At 39.1% G+C, this 20,082-nt stretch overlaps 1 protein-coding gene across 1 annotated transcript in view; it reads right to left on the bottom strand.

The window, feature by feature from the left end:
- Nucleotides 1-20,082, bottom strand: part of trio (trio Rho guanine nucleotide exchange factor) — a 1,596,874-nt gene that overhangs the window by 253,223 nt on the left and 1,323,569 nt on the right. The window contains exon 33 of the mRNA XM_067140202.2: nt 3,076-3,151. Coding sequence (XP_066996303.2) covers nt 3,076-3,151 — 76 coding nt within the window. The remainder of the gene's footprint in view (nt 1-3,075; nt 3,152-20,082) is intronic.

Genomic DNA, 20,082 nt, shown 5'->3' with positions numbered 1-20,082 from the left:
TGGGGCAATGATTAATGAATGACAGATGAAATTAAATGATATTGGAGAGTGTTGCTGCAATGAAATATGACAGGGAAAACCGGAGTATCCGGAGAAAAAATGCCCCGCCTCCTCTTTGTCCAGCACAAATCTCACAAGGAGTGACCGGGATTTGAACCTCGGAACCCAGCGGTGAGAGGCCGGCGTACTGCCGCCTGAGCCACGAAGGCTTTCAGCATTTTAAGCCACTTAAAAAGTAAATGCTTTTTATTTTGTACTTCATTGGTTATGGCAAGCCTTGAGGTAATTATTTATATCGCTGGCACACGATGATTACATATAATTTTGTTTCCCGCATTTTATGCAAACGCCGTTTTGAACGCATTTCATTATGCATGTCATTATATGAAAGAATATACCTTGTATACATGTACGGTACGGCGTACCGAAGTTATGAACGTGTAATGAACACCCCTCCACGTTTGCGCTATCTATCAACGTCCTGGGCTAGCGCTATTAACAACTGTTTCTCACGCACGCAGAACTGTCAGTCAGCTCGTGACGTTGACATGCCTGCATTGTAAGTACCACTATGTCCAGGAGCAGTGAACTACATACAAACACACTTTCCTTTCCTATACACGTGGCAGTACTGTGTTGATGTTGCGCTGAAGGCCATTTAAAGGAATGTGCATAATTAGTTCCTTCATTTAGTATATTTGGTGTAAGAATGAGGGGAAATCATCCTAGACTGGGCTAAAGAGCAACTTGTGGAGTTAGTGCAAACGATATGCTTACGTCTTTCAGTCACACCATATAGAATTTGTATATAGTACACGTGTCCCCAAAAAATAAAACGGCTACAGAGGTAAACCGAGAAGCCTAATAAGAGCCTGCTTGCATAGCACACCCTCCCCGTTGCCTCATCTTTGGAGGCATTCAACTTGTCACATGTCGCAAAATTATGGACCAAATGGCGAGTTATCTCTAAAGCCGTACCACAACTATGTCTGTAGGTTCATAGTATAAATAAACAACAACGTCCGGTATGTTACCAGCAAAATCTCTGCCAAAGGTTATTTGGGCATGCTTATAAAATCCGTTATTGTCGACTCAGGAAGCTTCCAGCAGCAGAGTTGGAGTTAATGGTTGGAAGTTTCTTTTAGAGCGATTCCAGGTCAGACTGATTATTATTTCATGAGAAATAATCTTCGTTGCTACTTTAGTCGCTGAAGGGAATGGGAAGTTGAAATAACTCTTACAAAACATCTTGCTGTCCTAAAGGAAGTAATGCTCAGATTTCGTACTTTCAAACAGAACAATGTGAACAAGTAAATGACTATTATTCGTCAACAATTTTCCTGTGGTATGGAAAATTGGAAAGCAAGTTCCTCTGAATAGAAACAAAAATTGTATACGATGCTTCGCTTAACTGTATTCATAGACTATAAGAAACTTGAGCGAACCGTCGAATAAAACGAAATAGAATGTAGGTAAGCAGGTTCTTGGACAATACGTCGTAATAATAATGCTTTCCGTTGGGTCGACGGAGATAATCATAGCATCATGCTACTCCAATACGCTAGAGCACTGCACATAACCACAGATATTGGATTTGAACAGTGCATCTGGATAAGAATTAGAACTGAGCCGATGTTTTCTGAAGTACGACCTGACTGTGAAATAAAGTTCCAATTTGTAAATCAAACATGAATCATATTTTGAGATGAAAATCTACTGTAGCCCTAATTCATAACACGAGTTTTCTTGCACTGTATTTCAACAGCTGAGGTCAGCCTGTAACAGATTTCCATTTTCCTGTCTAGCCAAGGCGGCAAAGGCGTGCTCTGTTCACACGGAAGGACGTAGATTCGATTCCCCGTCAGGTAATCGAAAAATATAGGAACTTCTGAAGAGGCATATGGCCCTGGTGGCCCTAGAAAATACACCAAAATACAAGAACCGGGTTAATTTCTGAGGGAAAAGGAAGCAGGGCATAGAGTTAACTTCTCCATCTCACTTAGGGTCGACGTTACAAATAGTGAAAGCTTTTACATTCCACTCCCCCAAGGGCCTTCGTGGCTTGTATGGAGATAGTTACGTTTTCGGTCACTTTTTTCTATCTGATCATCCGTCAGCTATATAAATAGCCAAAACTTATAGAAAATAAACCTCCTCATCCCCACAGGAAGCTTTTCTCTGCATTCGAAGAAAAATAGTAGTGAAAGAATCTCTCTCAATCTACGTAAATATCTAGGGCCAGAGTAATGGTCTGTAGAACAGAGTTCTTTACAATTTGACAAGAATTAACAAAAGGTTCTTTAAGAATCCCTTCCCGAATTGTTACATTCGAAACAAAGTAGTAGTAGTAGTAGTAGTTGTTTCATTTTAAAGGTGTCTGGACATTGTGGTTAAAAGCCTTAAAGCCTGTTTGAATTCTGTTTCGTAACTAGCAAATGTATCAGTATAATCCCGAGCGGCAGTTGTCTTGTTAAATTGCCATTCCAGCAGTGGCCACGAGTTGAAGTAAAACCATTCCAAGGATGCCCAACGGAGGGATTCGTGCTCACAATGTTTCGAGTGGTGATGGCGCTCGCACCTGAACTTTCACCTGCACACTCACCTTCAAAGCTCACTATTCTAAGTTTTCAAAATAGAACCAAAGCTCTTCATGATACAGATTTTGTTCTCCACTATCAGTTAAAATGTTTATCATTAGTATAATCTCTGATGACAAACTGGCCGGAACTTCACTAGTGACACTGGTTACATCACCACTTGTTAGCCTGGTCTTGCTATGTAATTCTTTTCTCGTTATTTTAATTCCCCTTCGTAAGTTTCTACCGGTTTATGTTGATTCAGCGTGAATATACATATTTTGTATATACTGTATGAATGATTATATGAAAACAATAAAAGGATAAAATTCCCACGTTCTCAAAACCCGTCAAATCACTACATTTGAAGCACAATATACCATTCCTTAACATTAGACAACAAATCAAGTACTGCATTTAAAACGTCTGCTGATGGTATTTTTAGATCAAGCCCAGTATCACAAAATACTGTAATGTCAACATGAGTATTTAGACTCACCCAGGAAAGCCTCTTCGCTTGTTGACGGGCGAGTTGGTGGTTACCGCACCCACGCTGCCATCGCTCGTTCCTGGTTCTGAAAAAATAAAAGGCGTCAGTGAATAAGATAATATCAAAATTCTAAAGTCACTGTAAAGAAGAAGAAGAAGAAGAAGAAGAAGAAGAAGAAGAAGAAGAAACAATATCATAATATTATATACAATTAGAAGCACGAAGCTAACTTTAAATATAGTGTTCACGGGCCACAAGTTTATTTATTTATTTATTTATTTATTTATTTATTTAATACATGTGCCACCAACAGAGACACGCTCCAATTATAGGTGGCTTTTACAAATTATTTGAACAAATAACATAGAAATACCAAAAAGAAAATGTGAAAACGCTATGTAAATGAGATGATAATGCTCTGCATGAAATGGATGAAACAATATATCGTATACAGAAGCCTGTTAATAAATCAAACAAAAAATTGTAACAAAATCATGTAAATATTATACATATAAACAAATCACTTCGACGAGAAAAATTCTTTTAATATATTTACATATGTGTCATATTCATAAGCAAAGTCAAGATCTATATGATACTTATTAACTAAGTTATTGTATGTTTCACACATATTGATAAACGGAGAGTTCTTAAAAAATACAGTTTTGGAGACTGGAGTAATAAACAATTGCCGAAATCTTAAATTTCCTTTTCTAACATTAAAACACAATTCGTGAAGCGAACTATTATCGTCAATTAATGTATTAACCATCTTATAGAGATAAATTTGTTGGGCTATTACACGCCTACTGGCTAGCGATACATATTTAAATTCATTCAACAAAAATTCATATGAAACATAATTTCTAAAGGGGAATATCTTATATTTTTTATAATAAATGTGTCTTAAAAAGCGTTTCTGCACCCTTTCAATTTGATTTTGGTAAGATTTATAACATGGAGACCAAATTATACATGAATACTCAAGTTTTGATCGGACAATACTATTGAATAATAAGGTGAGTGCGTACGTGTTAGAAAAATCTCTTGAATTTCTAATTATAAAACCCAATTTCTTATAGGAATCATTAACTATTGTATTAATATGCTCCTTGAAAGATAAATTTCTTGTAACAATTACCCCTAAGTCATTAACAGAGTGGACAACTTTGAGTTCTTCATTATTAATTTTATATTTATAATTCAATGTATTTTTCTTATTTGAAATCTGAAGGAAACGGCATTTATTTATATTAAGTTGCAAACAATTTTCAATACTCCATGCGTATAAGTAATCCAAATCATATTGTAATTTCAACATATCATCAACATTTTTATCTCTTTATAAAGTTTGACATCATCAGCATATAATAAACACTGAGAAAACCTAATTCTAGTGGGCAAATCATTAATATATAAAATAAAGAATAAAGGGCCAAGGTTAGACCCTTGTGGTACACCAGAAGTAACATTGTATGTGAAAGACTCATGTTGATGATAGTAAACATATTGTTTCCGTGCACTAAGATAAGATGCAAGCAGTTTTAACCAAGGAGGGGTCAGACCAAAGCATGACAATTTTTTCATTAAAATGCCGTGATCTAATTTGTCGAAGGCTTTGGAAAAATCTGTGTATATTACGTCGACCTGTCCTTGATTATTCAAAACGGTATAAGCATATTGTATAAATTTTAATAAATTAGTCGTAGTTGATCTACCTGGCATAAAACCATGCTGATTGATATGTATACCGACCCTCACATGATTAAATATACGCGTGTACATTATTTGCTCAAATACTTTAGCCGGTGCACACAAAATACAAACAGGGCGATAGTTTTCAATATTTTTACTGTCCCCACATTTAAAAACTGGACACACTTTCGCTATCTTCCATACTTTTGGAAAGGTTTGCGTTTTTACCACAATGTTATATAAGGCTCGTAAGGGAAAATCCAACAAATTCGAACATGCTTTCAGTACGTACGGCGGTATTCCATCAACACCACATGACCTTTTAGGTTTTAATTTTTTAATAGCTAACTTATATTCCTTTTCGTCCACTAATTCTAAAGATAACGGATAATTAACATATACATCAGATGAATCAGGAATATCATAGGTTGGTGGAGGTTTCGAATATACCGATCCAAAAAAGGTTGCAAAGCCATCAGCTATACTTTTATTATTATTAAGTAAGATATTGTTAAATTTCATGCCCTGTTGCAGACCCTCCTTGGTATTTCTTTTGCATTTCATATAGCTCCAGAACTGATTAACATCACTTTTGATATTCTCTTCAAGTTTAGAAATATAATTCTTATACGCTTTACTGATCATATGTTTCGTTTCTCTCCTTAACTGCTTAAATATTACCCTACTATACTCTGAATATTTCCTTCGCTTTCTGTGGATTTCCTTCAGTTTCAAGTTATTTATTATGTCTTTAGTAAACCATTGAGGATACTTTTTCTTTGTGTGAAAATTCTTCATAGGTACCGTTTCACAAAATACAGAGTGTACCTGAGCATAAAAATACTCAACAGCCTGGTCAGCGTCTGTAAATTCTACAATCCTAGACCAATCCATTCGCTCGAACCTTTTATACATTTGAAAGAAATTAGCCCTTCTAAAGTCAAATAACTGCTTAGGTTGTTCAGGTTGTTGTGAAACATGGCTACGCTGTCTGTTTAATAGTAGCGTGACTGCAATTGCAGGATGATAACTATCCTCCTTAATTAAGGGGCACTCATCTCTATATACTGTTAATGTGTTAACATTCGTAATAATAAGATCAAGTGTATTTCCATTTGCATTAAGAATATTATTGACCAAGTGCAACTGATAGAGTGACATAAACTCAGCTAAGGTTCTATATGCAGGTCCAAAATTTACAATATTACTTTGCTCACCAGTAATTAATGGCAAATTAAAGTCACCAGCTATAATAATATCTAAATTGGAAAGGTCCTTATTAACTTCAAACAATCTATAGAAGTCCAAATATGCTTCCAATTTGGTTGCAGGTGGAAAATACACTGACATTATTACATAACTGTGACCATTAACTATAATTTTTACACAAACTGCTTCAGTATCACCAAAATCTAACGTTATTTGTCTTGATACTATAGAACCTTTAACAGCTATCAATGCGCCTCCTCCTTTTCTTGTACCTCCACGATCTTTTCTATACACATTAAAATCCCTACTAAACAGTTCACTGTTAGCAACATGAGATTGTAACCATGTTTCCGTAATCAACAGAATATCGTATTCTGATTCACTATTGTTAACATAAAACTCCGAAATTTTAGTGTTTAACCCTCTTACATTCTGGTAGTAAATATTAATTGCATTAAAAATCATTTTTCTAAAAACAAAAAGTTACACAGTCTCATTTAATCCATACACATCGTCCAGGGTTTTTAGATTAAACACCTGCCGATCACCCTCTCTTTTTCGGAGTTTAATGTTACCTCCATGATCTACCCATAGAAAAGCATAATTTCTCTCCTTCTTAATTTTTCGAGCTTGGCCAAGAACCTTTCTTCGTAGGGACGTCAAACTGTGGTTTATATACACCGTCTCATACTCAGAAAACCCGAGATGAGACGCATTTAAATCCCTTTTAACCTTGCGTTTTTGACTGAGTTCATTCTTGACACTACGGTGTACAAACTTCACTACAATGGCACCTGAAGCTTGATGCAATTGCCTCTTCAACCTATGACATGCATCAATCGATTCATTCTTGATCTCCACATTTAATACTCGACCAACATGCTTAACAATTTCATAAACATCCTCATTAACTCGTTCAGGTACGCCTAAAATTTCAACCGTGTTACGACGACCATACTGATCAAGTTCATCTAACTGTATTTGTGTGTCTTTTAGTTGCTTCTTAAGATTTAAATTTTCTTCTCTCAATTTTTCCATTTTCTCCATGCACTGATTTATTACTTCCGACTGCTTTTTAATGAATGTTGCATTCTCATCCAATTTTACGTGAGCCTACTCCAAACTTTTGCCTAACTCTCGCTCCGCCTCTATACTTGATTTCTTAACCTCTGCAATTTCTTTCTTCAACTCAAGTAAGAGCTGATAGACGTCGCCAATAGATGGTGCTGTTGCTAGTTCCAAGCCATGTACACTATTTCGTCTTTCCTTTTCACAACGAGCACACCTCCAAACTTGATTTTCAGATTTTAAGAAATTTAATTCAACGTCTCCTATATTAACACATTTGCAATGGAACCAACCTTGACAGTTACCGCACTGAATCTTAGAATTTATATCCTGCCTAGAAACAGCCTTCTGACATGCTACACAAGAGCTCATGGTGGCGAAGAATGGTATCACGATCGATATAAGAATCGATTGTGTAAGTTGACGGTAACTGCTCTTCACTACTCTTTGGAAATATGTTCAAGTTGGTAGCACTTCACCTCAATGTTTACATTAACAGATTCTTCCTCAAATAACTTAAACTTGGCTCGTAATACATCACTAATTAAGATCTAATAAAAATGCAATACGTACATCAATTCTTCAAACCTTAATCATCCAGAGGCACACGGTTTCACTTCGTTATTCAAACTACGTACAACCAAAATCACAAGATATTGAGGAGCACTACCGTCACACACCCACTACTCGGCCATGCTTGCTGATTAGACACCAACATCAAATTAAAATCACAAGAGCGTGACTTTTTATTCGATTATGTAGAACCGCAGCTCCCTCGGTAGCAGCTAGTAATGATTCATTGCGTTTTCACGATGACTAGAGAACAATTCATTTTCACCAGTGCTACCAATGCTAGTCATATGTTTTACAGTTTTTTTGTTGCTAGTTGCTTTACGTCGCACCGACACAGATAGGTCTTATACAGGAATAAAGGATATATCTGTACAGTAAACTTATCTGCAGGTCGAGAAGTCGAAATATATTAGAGACAATGAAATCTGATAGATAATTCTCATAATTCTCACGTTAGAATCAGCAGCAGCACGACCACCACACGAAGGACAGTAGTTAACTAAATACCTAAATGAGAAGTTTGTCATTCATGATTTCCTTTACGAAATACGAAGCAAGCATATAGAAAACTCCTATTAACAATCTCAAAATATTAATGTAATAATCAATGTGCGAGAGAGAGAGAGAGAGAGAAAATAGAGACCTGAAAGAAAACCACTGCGGATAGCGGAAATCAGCGAGGATTCAAACTTAGACTCTCTGCAGAACGTAGCTTCTGAGCCTACCGTGGAACGTGTTTACTAGGAATTGCATTAGCATTGTTGATGTCATTCTTTGAACTAATGACAAGAGAATATTTTTGAGGCTAGTGGGAGATAGCACAATGAGTTGAAACAATTTTCAGGAATTTCTGTGCAATAATGATTGCACAATATTTCTGAGGCCTGTGCTGGGAAATTCATCGATAACCTCTTCTTCCTCCTTCCATAAGCTTTGTTATCTTGCTAACAAAACAATTCAGCTACATTGGTTGAATATCCTATCGATATCAAATAGTAATGTACGATATTGAAACATTCAGTTAGTATGACTAACTGCACAAAAATAAAACTGCTTTTCAATCAGCAATCATTCTCTGAAAGAGTCCCAAGTATTAACGTCATACAATACATCTACTTTAGGCAGTTTCCACTTTCTTTGCTTTCGGAAGAAGGGAGAGAAAATGAGTTTATAAATTATTCATGTATATCAATTAATCTTCCATACTTAAGACACTGAAAATTTAAAAAATGAGTGTACAAACGTTGGAAAATATCAGCTGAGAGGATTCCTATATCTTCAAAGAGAAAACAACAATGTGGTTAATTTATTTCGTTGAAAACTATATTTTTGTAACAGTGTGATTTTGCGATGTTTAGTCGTTTCCATATATGATGATACTACTTCGAAGAAGAAACGAGTATTGAACAGCAATTTAATAAATATCTCATGGATATCGCTTTCATTTATTTTTAAACATGTGGTCTGTAGGCGTGAGCCGTGACTCAAAATTTAAATATAAAAAACTATGACAACCGACAGTTGAAATTTGTAGCAGTCAAACCATTCAATTATCAGAGGCCTTTCATGGAATTTTCTCAATATAATTCACCATGACAAATACCACGTTTTCCACCACAGGAATGGGATGATTTAATCTTTGTCATTAACTGTCACAATGTAAACTTTAAATAGAGATATGAGTACCTGTATTTTAATTACGAATAATTCCTTTTATTTCAATATCAGCTCACTTCAGAAACATGTCTGCAAACTCGTCTTATACAATCTCATTTCTGAAATTTTATTTTAAAACTCTTGCGCATATAACGATATTGCAATGGTTATCTGTTCAACGTCCCACTAACAAACAATGGTTTTCGGCGACAGTCGTACAGGAAAATGAGGCATTAATTCAGGTGCAAACTAGTTGTACTACGAAAAACAAAGTTAATTGCCACCGACAGTTGTGGTTTGAATAGATTAAGTGCAAGCTTACAGCTGCAGTATTTCGCTTTTTTTTCTAGTGGTTTTACGTCTCACTGTCTCAGGTAGGTCTTATAGCGACGATGGGATAAGACAAGGCTGGGATTGGGAAGGAAGCGTCCATGGCATTTGTATTAGGTACAGCTCGAACATTAGCCTGGTATGAAAACGAAAAATCACGGTAAACCACCTTTGGGGCTACGGATTGTAAACTTAGAACTGCGCTCCCCGTAACACGAGCCAACTCGCTCGGTGTCAGTAAATTTAAAGCTTAGAGTTTTATTAACTCTATTCCATTAGCCACGGATCCTATAGTTAACGTAGAATCCGAATCACTAGGACGTGATCTGTCATTTCGAAAATCTCTCTTGCGTACATCCAGATTCGCCTTAGAGAGAAGCGCGCTATCAGCTACTACTCAGCAATAATGTCCGGCTCCAGTTAATGTAGTTACCAGGTCAATCTACTGGGCCAAGGTTCGATCCCGTAACTACATTACGGGAGACGAGAGACAAACTTCTCCACACAGACAGTCACGTATCTTTACACGGCAGCAAACGCTTTCTGAAAAGAAATTAACATTTGCAAGTGTAATTCTGGCACAGATGAATACAAATAAACTGAACATCCGGCATCTATGAAAAAGATCTCGACTTACTATGGTTCAAATATGAATATATTATCATAAACTACCCGCAGGGTGAATAAGAAATGCGGTTAATGATATGTTCCATGGAATGAGTGAGATTTCTCACACAACACAGATCTGTTGCACCCTCACGCTTATCACAGTATTTGAAGAACGACACGACATTTCTGAACTACTGTGTTCCCGACAGGTGTGTGTGTGTGTGTGTGTGTGTGTGTGTGTGTAGAAGCCTGATCTACTGAAAGGGAGTTATGATTTCTGAAGGTGGTTCAGTGCGTATATTGAGGCGAATAACGATCTGGAAGGACGTCAGACACCGAAGTATGCCCCCATATTAAGTGGAAGGTGAAAATTCGCATTAGTTTATAATAAACGACCACGTTCCGGGATCGTCGGTTCCTTATTGGGAAAACTGTTTACTTCATCGTGCCACGTGAGTGGTGGTGGGGGCTGATCTCCGATGCGTGTAAACATTCCGCCAAGTCTGTTAAAGGAAGTATTCTTGCTATTGTTAGAAACAGAACAGGTTGCTAAAGCTATTTCCTTTCCTGGAGGGCGTCAAGACCAACAAGCTTCTCGTCGCCAAAGAGCTAGACGGACACAACTAACTAACTATTTGAAGATTATTTCCATTCATTACCCTCAGAAGACTTGAGGAAGATACTGGACTCTGCCACTAAATACTGCAATACAATTCTCAAGTTGTCATCAAGTTCCTGCGACGACACGGCTTATCGTAGTCAACAGCCTCGAAGATTTACTGTGTGCGTGAAATTCGTCTGACAACGTAGCTAGTTTGATGTTCAATTTATGCATGCGTCTATACTCTTTTTTTTTGCTAGGGGCTTTACGTCGCACCGACACAGATAGGTCTTATGGCGAAGATGGGACAGGAAAGGCCTAGGAGTTGGAAGGAAGCGGCCGTGGCCTTAATTAAGGTACAGCCCCAACATTCACCTGGTGTGAAAATGGGAAACCACGGAAAACCATTTTCAGGGCTGCCGATAGTGGGATTCGAACCTACTATCTCCCGGATGCAAGCTCACAGCCGCGCGCCTCAACGCGCACGGCCAACTCGCCCGGTCGTCTATAATCAACTGATATCATGTGATTAAGCTGTTTGAGTCATCAGCCCATAGACTGGTTTGATGCAGCTCCCCATGCAAGCCTATCCTGTGCTAACCTTTTCATTTCTACGTAACTGCTGCAATCTACATCTGACCTAATCTGCTTGTCATATTCATACCTTGGTCTACCCCTACCTTTCTTACCACTTACACTTCCCTCAAAAACCAACTGCACAAGTCCTGGATGTCTTAAGATGTGTCGTATCATTATATTCCTTCTTCTGATCAAATATAGTCAAATCGATCTCCTCTCACCAATTCGATTCAGTATCTCTTTATTCTGATTCGATCTAACCATCTCAGCTTCAGCATTCTTCTCTAACACCACATTTCAAAAGCTTCTATTCTGTTTCTTTCTGAGCTAGTTATCGCCCATGTTTCACTTCCATACTATGCCACACTCCAGACGAAAGTCTTCAAAAACACACTTCTAATCCCCATATCAATGTTCGAAGTAAGCAATTTTCTTTTCTTAAAAAAGGCCTTCCTTGCTTGTGGTAGTCTGCATTTTATGTCCACTTTACTTCTGCCATCGCTAGTTATTTCACTACCCAAGTAACAAAATTCATCTACTTCCTTTAAGACATAATTTCCTAATCTAATATTTCCTGCATCACCTGCCTTCGTTCGAATGCACTCAATTACTTTTGTTTTGGACTTATTTATTTTCATCTTGTACTCTTTACCCAAGACTCTGTCCATACCATTCAGCAATTTCTCCAGATCATCTGCAGTCTCTGACAAAATAATATCATCAGCAAATCCCAGAGTTTTCATTTCCTCTCCTGGCATTGTAATTCCCTTCCCAAATTCCTCTTTGATTTCCTTTACTGCCTGTTCTATATAAACACTGAAAAGGAGAGGGACGAACTGCAACCTTGCCTCACTCCTTTCTGGATTGCTGATTCTTTTTCAAAGCCCTCGATTCTTATCGCTGCAGACTGATTTTTATACAGAATGTAGATAATTCTTCGTTCTCGTGATATCAAGTGATATTGATAGCATTTCCCATCATTTTCCTCGAACTGAAATGGGAAACCAAGGAAAACTATTTTCGAGGACGGAAGTTCTACAACCCAAATTTTTCCCATTCCATGAACAATAGATACACTGGCTAGCGCTCAAACACGCTCTATGTTCTCGACTGGCGCCGTTATTATACACTTCTCCCCTTTCCAATGCTGAAATCACTGATTAGGTTGAAGTCTACTACCCGGGGCAATGTAATATGAAAGTGACCAATATATCACTATTAAAGGAGAAGTATCTGTTCAAAAGGTGCTATTACTACCTTAAGAAAGTTGTGGGAAAAGCGCAAGATACGTAAAATAAAACGCCCATGGAACGTATCCATGATCAAGTTCGGCACAAATTTTAAGGAATTACATCTTCCGGGTGTGAATTGCTCATGGCTGCATGTGGACGAAATACCGATTTATCTTTTGGAAGTGAAAACAGCACATTTTGAACAGACACTCCTCAATGTTATTCAGTTATCAGCAACTGCTAGTGCTCTACGTTTATCCGATGTCTTTCATGAACGTTTCCGTTTCATTCCGTCGTCAAATTTTTATTCCTCTGAAACGAGAGACCTTGAAAAGCTGGAAGTCATGCACACGAGATGTCTCTGTTATGTTCTCGGCGATATTCTCCAGGACCACGCACGGTGTATCCAATTTACAGTGCCTCATATTCTGAGATGATGCTTGTTGTCCAAAGGTGTCCAAAATCCAGGTAACTGGCCCCTCATAATTGTACTAATCATTGGTAAAGCAGAGCCATGGTGTTCCTCGCAGTACGGTACTAATCGCAGGTAATCTAGACCCATGGTATGTCACACATCATGGCACCACTCGCAGGTAACACACAGACCCATGGTGCTCCTCACATAATGGTACAAATCACAGGCAACGCAGATCCATAGTACCCCTCATAGGTAACGCAGATCCGGTCTGAATGCACGAGAACCAACGAAGGGAGGCGCACCGCAGCCAGTCCGTGATGACGTGCGCTCCCTCCTCCGCCTCGTGGTAATGCACATGATGGTACTAATCACAGGCAAAGCAGACGATTGTGTTCCTCACATAATGGAAGTAATTGCAAGTATCGTCGACCCATGGTGTTCTTCACTTAATGGTACTAATCACAATATCATATTTCCAGTTCCATCATCACTTGGTCGCCCCTTTTAGTCGCCTCTTATGACAGGCAGGAGATACCGTATGGGTGTATTCTTTGTCTACGTCCACCACCCACAGGGGTAGGCCTACTATAATTTAAGCCCGTGTCACAACAGACCGACAAATCTGCGGAAAAATTATTAATGTTCCGAAAACCAGCGGCACCCACAGCAGCGTACCGGCTTCGGAGCAGACCGCATGAAGGGGAACAATAATGAGAAGAAGAAGAAGCAGCACATGTGCCCTTAATTAAGGTACAGTCACTGCATTTTCCCGGTGTGAAAATGGGAACCCACGGAAAACTACAGAGCTGCCAACGGTGGAGTTCGAATCAGCCGTCTCCTGAATGAAAGCTAACAGCTACACGTCTTGTTTTGCGAAGCCAAGTCGCTTGATCTCAAATCATCCTGACATCAGAAATTCCTGTATCTTTTACAAGTTTCCATTCCGTCCCTGACGGGGACGGTGGGCCTGCCAGACGGTGACGCCGTCTCTCAGACCAGGGAGATTTGTATCGGGGGTGTGATTTGCGGAGAAGGTGAGGTGGGTGCGGCCGTGGCCTATAATAGGAACTGCCCCGGCATTCGTCTTAATGAAGGAGAACGGAAAACCCCGAACAATCATTAACACGCCAGCCAACCCTCCCGCCTCCCGAATGTAGAGCCGAAAAGTTAGCTGTTAAGCCGAAACCTAGTCTATTCGACATATCTGAATTGCTTATTGATACAAGTAAAAGTGTGAAAAATAATGAATAAATTAAATACATATGGAAACCGAATTAACGCATGAAGGAAGTAGCAGTCCTCTCCATCTACCCCTTGCTCTGTTCGCTACATTGGTTGCTGCCAGGTGCAGAAACTCAAAAGGACGACTAGACAGAGAAGGGATTAGATTCTCTCGATATAAATTCAAACTTCGAGTGCCTTTCTTGTATGTGAGAGGCAATGCTAATGGAATACTATCGTCACAAAATCTAGTTAAAGTGAAGGAGATGGGTTTTACGGAGCCACATCTGGTGCAATTTCACTCAATCCCCGGAAGAGGGAACGCTGCCCACTCTTTTGCATATGGCACATGCAAACAAATCTGAAGCGAACTAGTTCTAGTTGTAAGAGTTTTACGCACTCCTTTATAAACACACTTCCTTGCAAACATTATAACGACCACCGGGCCAACGTGTTTTGGACTAGCGTTTTGGCTCTGGAGAGTAGCAACTAAAAGAACAATTTTCTATTGGTTTTAAGAAAACTGAGTCAGTGAAGATAGTGACCTCTAATTTGGTGCATTATCATTATCATAACGGTTTTCAATACTGATCTCATCTCATCTTTTACGAGTCTCCTCATCCGGTCAAGCGAATTGTTTGACAAAACACAAGAAGCCGTGACCACATGCAAGACAACTAGTGAAAAGCATGTCTCAAAAATGGTCGGGCATATCAGTAGGTGTTGTTCGTTCTGGTGTATTTGATGAGAAAAATTTGCAGTTTCGGCATTCAACCTAGTGCTATCCTTCAGTAACAAGTGGGGTGTGGGGAATCTTACACATACGTCGAAAACAATGGTACGAAGGTTCTTCGCGAAATTCAACTTCGAGATCGTTCGCTCTATTAGACATCAATGAAACACATTATGCCCAACTCGAAGTTTATGACTAACAAGTTAATAATAATAATAATAATAATAATAATAATAATAATAATAATAATAATATTGTTATTTGTTTTACGTCCCACTAACTACTTTTTCGGTCTTCGGAGACGCCGAGGTGCCGGAATTTAGTCCCGCGGGAGTTCTTTTACGTACCAGTAAATCTGCTGACACGAGGCTGACGTATTTGAGCACCTTCAAATACCGCCGGACTGAGCCAGGATCGAACCTGCCACATTGGGGTCAGAAGGCCAGCGCCTTAACCGTCTGAGACACTCAGCCCGGCTAACAAGTTAGTAGAATAGACTTCATTTACTAAGGAATGTTCTAACAATTCAATGAGGCTCAGGTTCATTTTCTCTGGGCCCTACACAACCTATTAGAAGTAAACGGCACATGGAGAATTCCATGTGAGAGCTGATGTTTGAGGTCAATGTCAAAATGCTGGGTTTATTTCATTACTTTCGTAGCTTGTAACATAGCGGTTAAAGTACATTTTAATCTGGCTATATTTACATTTTATTTGAAGCTAGTTGTAGTAGCCGTCGTTGACGAAAGAATCATTTAGCATGTACATGATTACATTTTTGTCCACGCCTCATATTGTTCCCCACATTCTACGGCGCACAAGTGGCCTTCTCCTGCTGATTACTTTTTAAAACGTATAGCTAAGATGCGACTCGACCTTATTCAAAACTGAAATACAAAGCTTCATTAAAATACACCCAATCCAATTTTCCGTGATGCTGTGAGAGACAAAGACAAATATTAAACTGAACTGGACATACAGGAGGTCAGTACAATGACGTCAGTATTCTTGTTAGAATACAATATTAACCGACAGACATGTCGCGGTTAGAAGCAATGCTGTCATATGAAATGCTCGATCGAATTAAAAACGGCACGGTTTCTCCCTTTTCGCGAACAGTATACTCTGGCGTTCTAACAATGCCAAGTTCCAGAGCTGGAATGACCCGACTACAGACAGCGGTGAACACTGCTCTGTAGTTTTCCTTTAAGTGTGCACACTCCCGATTCCTACCAGCACCTCATAGCAGGAATCGAATAGCTTGAATTCTATGATGAATCAGTGTGTCACGTAGCCTACCTGTACTCATCACAACAGGTGTGAACCTGAGGAATGGCATGCTAAAATATAACATTATCAAACGGCCCAGCTACTTCCCGCAAAGATTCAGGCAGGCTGTTCTATTCAGGTAGGTAACTCCCTTAGCTCATACGGCACGCAGCAGCAGTGCCATCTATCGGAGATGGTAATAACGTTATTGGTTTTACGTCCCACTAACTACTTTTGTCGGTTTGGGGAGACGGTGAGGTACCGGAATTTTGTCCCACACGAGTCCTTATACGTGCCTCTAAATCTAGCGACACGAGGCTAACGTATCTGAGCATCTTCAAATACCACCGGACTGAGATAGGATCAAGCCTGCGAAGTTCGGGTCAGAAGGCCATTGCCTCAACTCTCTGAGCCACTCAACCCGGCTATTTCGGAGATAAGTGACAGCAGAAGTATTCGCTACAGTAGAGAAAGCACATCACAACAAACAATAGTCGGTGTAATGTTATTGTCGATCATTCTTATGGGCTGTTGATATTGTAGGTTTCCTTCCAACTCTCTTATATTAGGCCAGGATGTCCCCATCTTCCTCCTTCCATGACTCCCTCTTGTCTTATTCTTCTCATTTTGGTAGTCATCTTCACAATATTCCTTGTCGATATGGGCTGATGACCACGTGATTTTTCACCTAAAGGCAATCACGATAAAAGTCATATCCATCGCCAGTTAACATGACTGAACAATATTTCCACGTAAATGATAATTGGCTTTGGTATGGACTAAGCCACAAAAATCTACATTCATGAATACATATGTTATCATAGCCGGTAAAACTGTGTAAGACATAAAAGATCGAAAATTTTTCTCTCTATAACTTATGTTATGTACAATTTATAGATAGGACTACTAATGACATATATAGTAGAGAATTAAACTCTAGGTCTTCTCCCGAACTACCATTTCACCCAGCGTGAGGTACATTATTATAGCCTAGACTTCAGTGCCTTACTCCCCTAGTTTACATACGATTTTCATTCAATTCTATTCAGTCGTCTTCTCGTGATGCGCATACCATACATACATACACGAAGGAAAATTGCATTTGATTCTTACTGTGGACACGACCGATAGAAAAACACTATTATTTATAATTCTAATTCTTTGGTATGTATGATTAACTTAAAACATTTAATTCCACTTCTAAATAATTATTGTAAACACGCAAATACAAAGTACGTTCTTCGAGTATAAAGTACGTCTGATATCGTCGTTGCGCCTAGAGAAACCGCTCGCTATGATATTTCAGCTTAGAACTCTGACTGGAAAGGTTCCCTCATCTAAAGTTCAGCATTGTACGAACTATATAAACGAATTTTCGTTCCAACTGATACTTGTGCTGCGGGTCACTATTTCTCCCCTAGCATTGTCACATAACGGTATTTGGAGGCGCAATGACGATATAATCTACCCCGTTGTATGTAATTGTGGGATGAGTTCGTTGGCGTTCCACTGGAATTAGGACAGAGATTCGGCCGTGGCCGATATGTTCGAGACCACCCTAGAATACACCTGGAGATAAACAACAAACACTTCTAGAATGACCGTGAGTGGGATGTAACTCACTTATTTTACCTGAGATTGACTGCATCCAGAAACAATCACTCAACTCAGTCAAATCGGGCTGAAAACTACAATGCGTAGCAGTTGCTGAAACTAATAAAAATTGATGAAAAAGATCCCCATCGAACCACCAAAGCTGAATACTCAAGTCATGAAAAATCTGTTTAGATTTCAAACGTTGCCAAGAGGCACACACATATTGAATCCATCTGGCATTATATTTCAACGGAAATTTCACGGGGAATTTTACCCTTCTCAGAAATACCTTGTTGGTGTCTTAGCTGCCAAACCAGTGTAGGCGGACTGCATTAGTAATTATTTGAAAAATGGACTAGGTAAGGGAAATAAATGGGAGATACGTCAACGAATGAAGTTCATTTTCCTTACAGGCAAGAAAACTGTTCGTTTCCATCAACATGATCGTTCAGAACTTTCTGAGCAAACCAGTAATAACAAACAAATTTCGCAAGTCCGTGTATCGTCCTTGCAACCTGTGCCTAAAACCATGATGTACCTTTAACACCAGTCAGCCGTCAAGAAGTTAAGTTGACTCAAAAAACGATCTACGCATTCATTAGCTCAACCCACGAACATCGTTTTAGGCGAAAGTACGAAAGGAGTGTAATGGGCATAATTTTTATTAGCTTCTCACTTGACTTCACGCAAATGCTGGGCTAATGCTCTTCCTACAGAGTCTGTTGCTTCTATCCCAATTCCTGATCAAATTAACGGACATTACAGTATAAACAAACCTCCTGAACATACTGTACATTACAGCACAGGTGATCACATCAGACAGGTTGCACACGAATGGTGGGCGCACAAGGCTCACAAACACGAAGTCACTGGATCCGAAAATAAATTTTCAACAACAAAAATCACTACCGTCATGAGGAGTGCAGTATTTACAGGGAATTGTTGGGATGGTACCGTATCTCTGGCCCAGGGACCCCAGCACAAGCTCCAACTTACCTACAGTTATACAGACATAACAGTAGCACAAATTTGCCAGGCTAAGTGGCTCAGACGGTTGAGCGCTGGCCTTCTGACCCCAACTTGGTAGGTTCGAGCCTAACTCCGTCCGGTGGTATTTCAAGGTGCTCAAATACGTCAGCCTCGTGTTGGTAGATTTACTGGCGCTTAAAATAACTCTTGCGGGACTAAATTCCAGCACCTCGGCGTCTCCGAAAACCGTAACACAGTAATTAGTGGGACGTAAATCTATTATTATTATTATTATTATTATTATTATTATTAGTAACACTAATTAGACAACTTTCACACAGACTGGGAGTGGTTATTATATAGCCCATAAATTAGCTAAACTTCAGAAAAGTAACATACATTCCAGTTATGCAGATTTTATATTTGCATTCTTGTAAGCAATCACTCAGAACAACGAAGCCAAGTAGCACACACAAATTTTCTGAAAAGAACCTTACAAGATAAGGACTGTAAAGAGTATTTACAGTGATGTAATTGAGAGCAAAAGACTTTCTGCGTTAGTAGTTAGTAGAAAAACTCTAACATGAATAACACTATACGAGTTGGCTATGCGATACCGGTCGTATAGCTACAGGATTATATTCGGCAGATGGTGGCCACATGGTTGGCAGCCCTGAAGATGATTTTCCGTCTCTTTTCATTTTTACACCAGGTGAATGCAGGGCTGTACCTTAATTAAGGCTACGGGCGCCACCTTATCAATCCCAGCCCTACCCTTTCCCAACGTCGTCGAGAACCGTAAGAGGATAGCACGACGTTAAACAAGTACTGCATCTTGTAGCAACCTACCCATCCTCACTCTTGGCAGTGTTTGCTGACTGACTGGCTGACGACCATGGCGCTTGACCTGTTTATGGTCCATTACGATTTGATTAATCAATCAATATTCAATAGCGGTAAGTTTCCCGACAACAAAGTCCCCACACAATACAGGGTAAAGTGATTGTAGTAACATTCATTTATTACTTCTCAAGATTTGATTTCTTTGTGTTCAAGTGTGCCAAGTCATTTATTACCCATTCACAATTAAGGCAATTGTTCTGTTGGTATTTAGGTTAGCAGGTATTGGCAATTAAAAGGTAAAACGTTTCCACCCTGCCTAGAATTACGAAAAGGTCTCATTGCGTCGCTATTTGCTATTGCTACAAAGTGAACGGAAAGAGCACACTCGAGACGTTTCGTTTGATAACATCCAATC

This window comes from Anabrus simplex, chromosome 2, assembly GCF_040414725.1.
Source record: "Anabrus simplex isolate iqAnaSimp1 chromosome 2, ASM4041472v1, whole genome shotgun sequence".
Lineage (NCBI taxonomy): Eukaryota > Metazoa > Arthropoda > Insecta > Orthoptera > Tettigoniidae > Anabrus > Anabrus simplex.
This window is presented reverse-complemented; position numbering and strand designations above follow the sequence as displayed.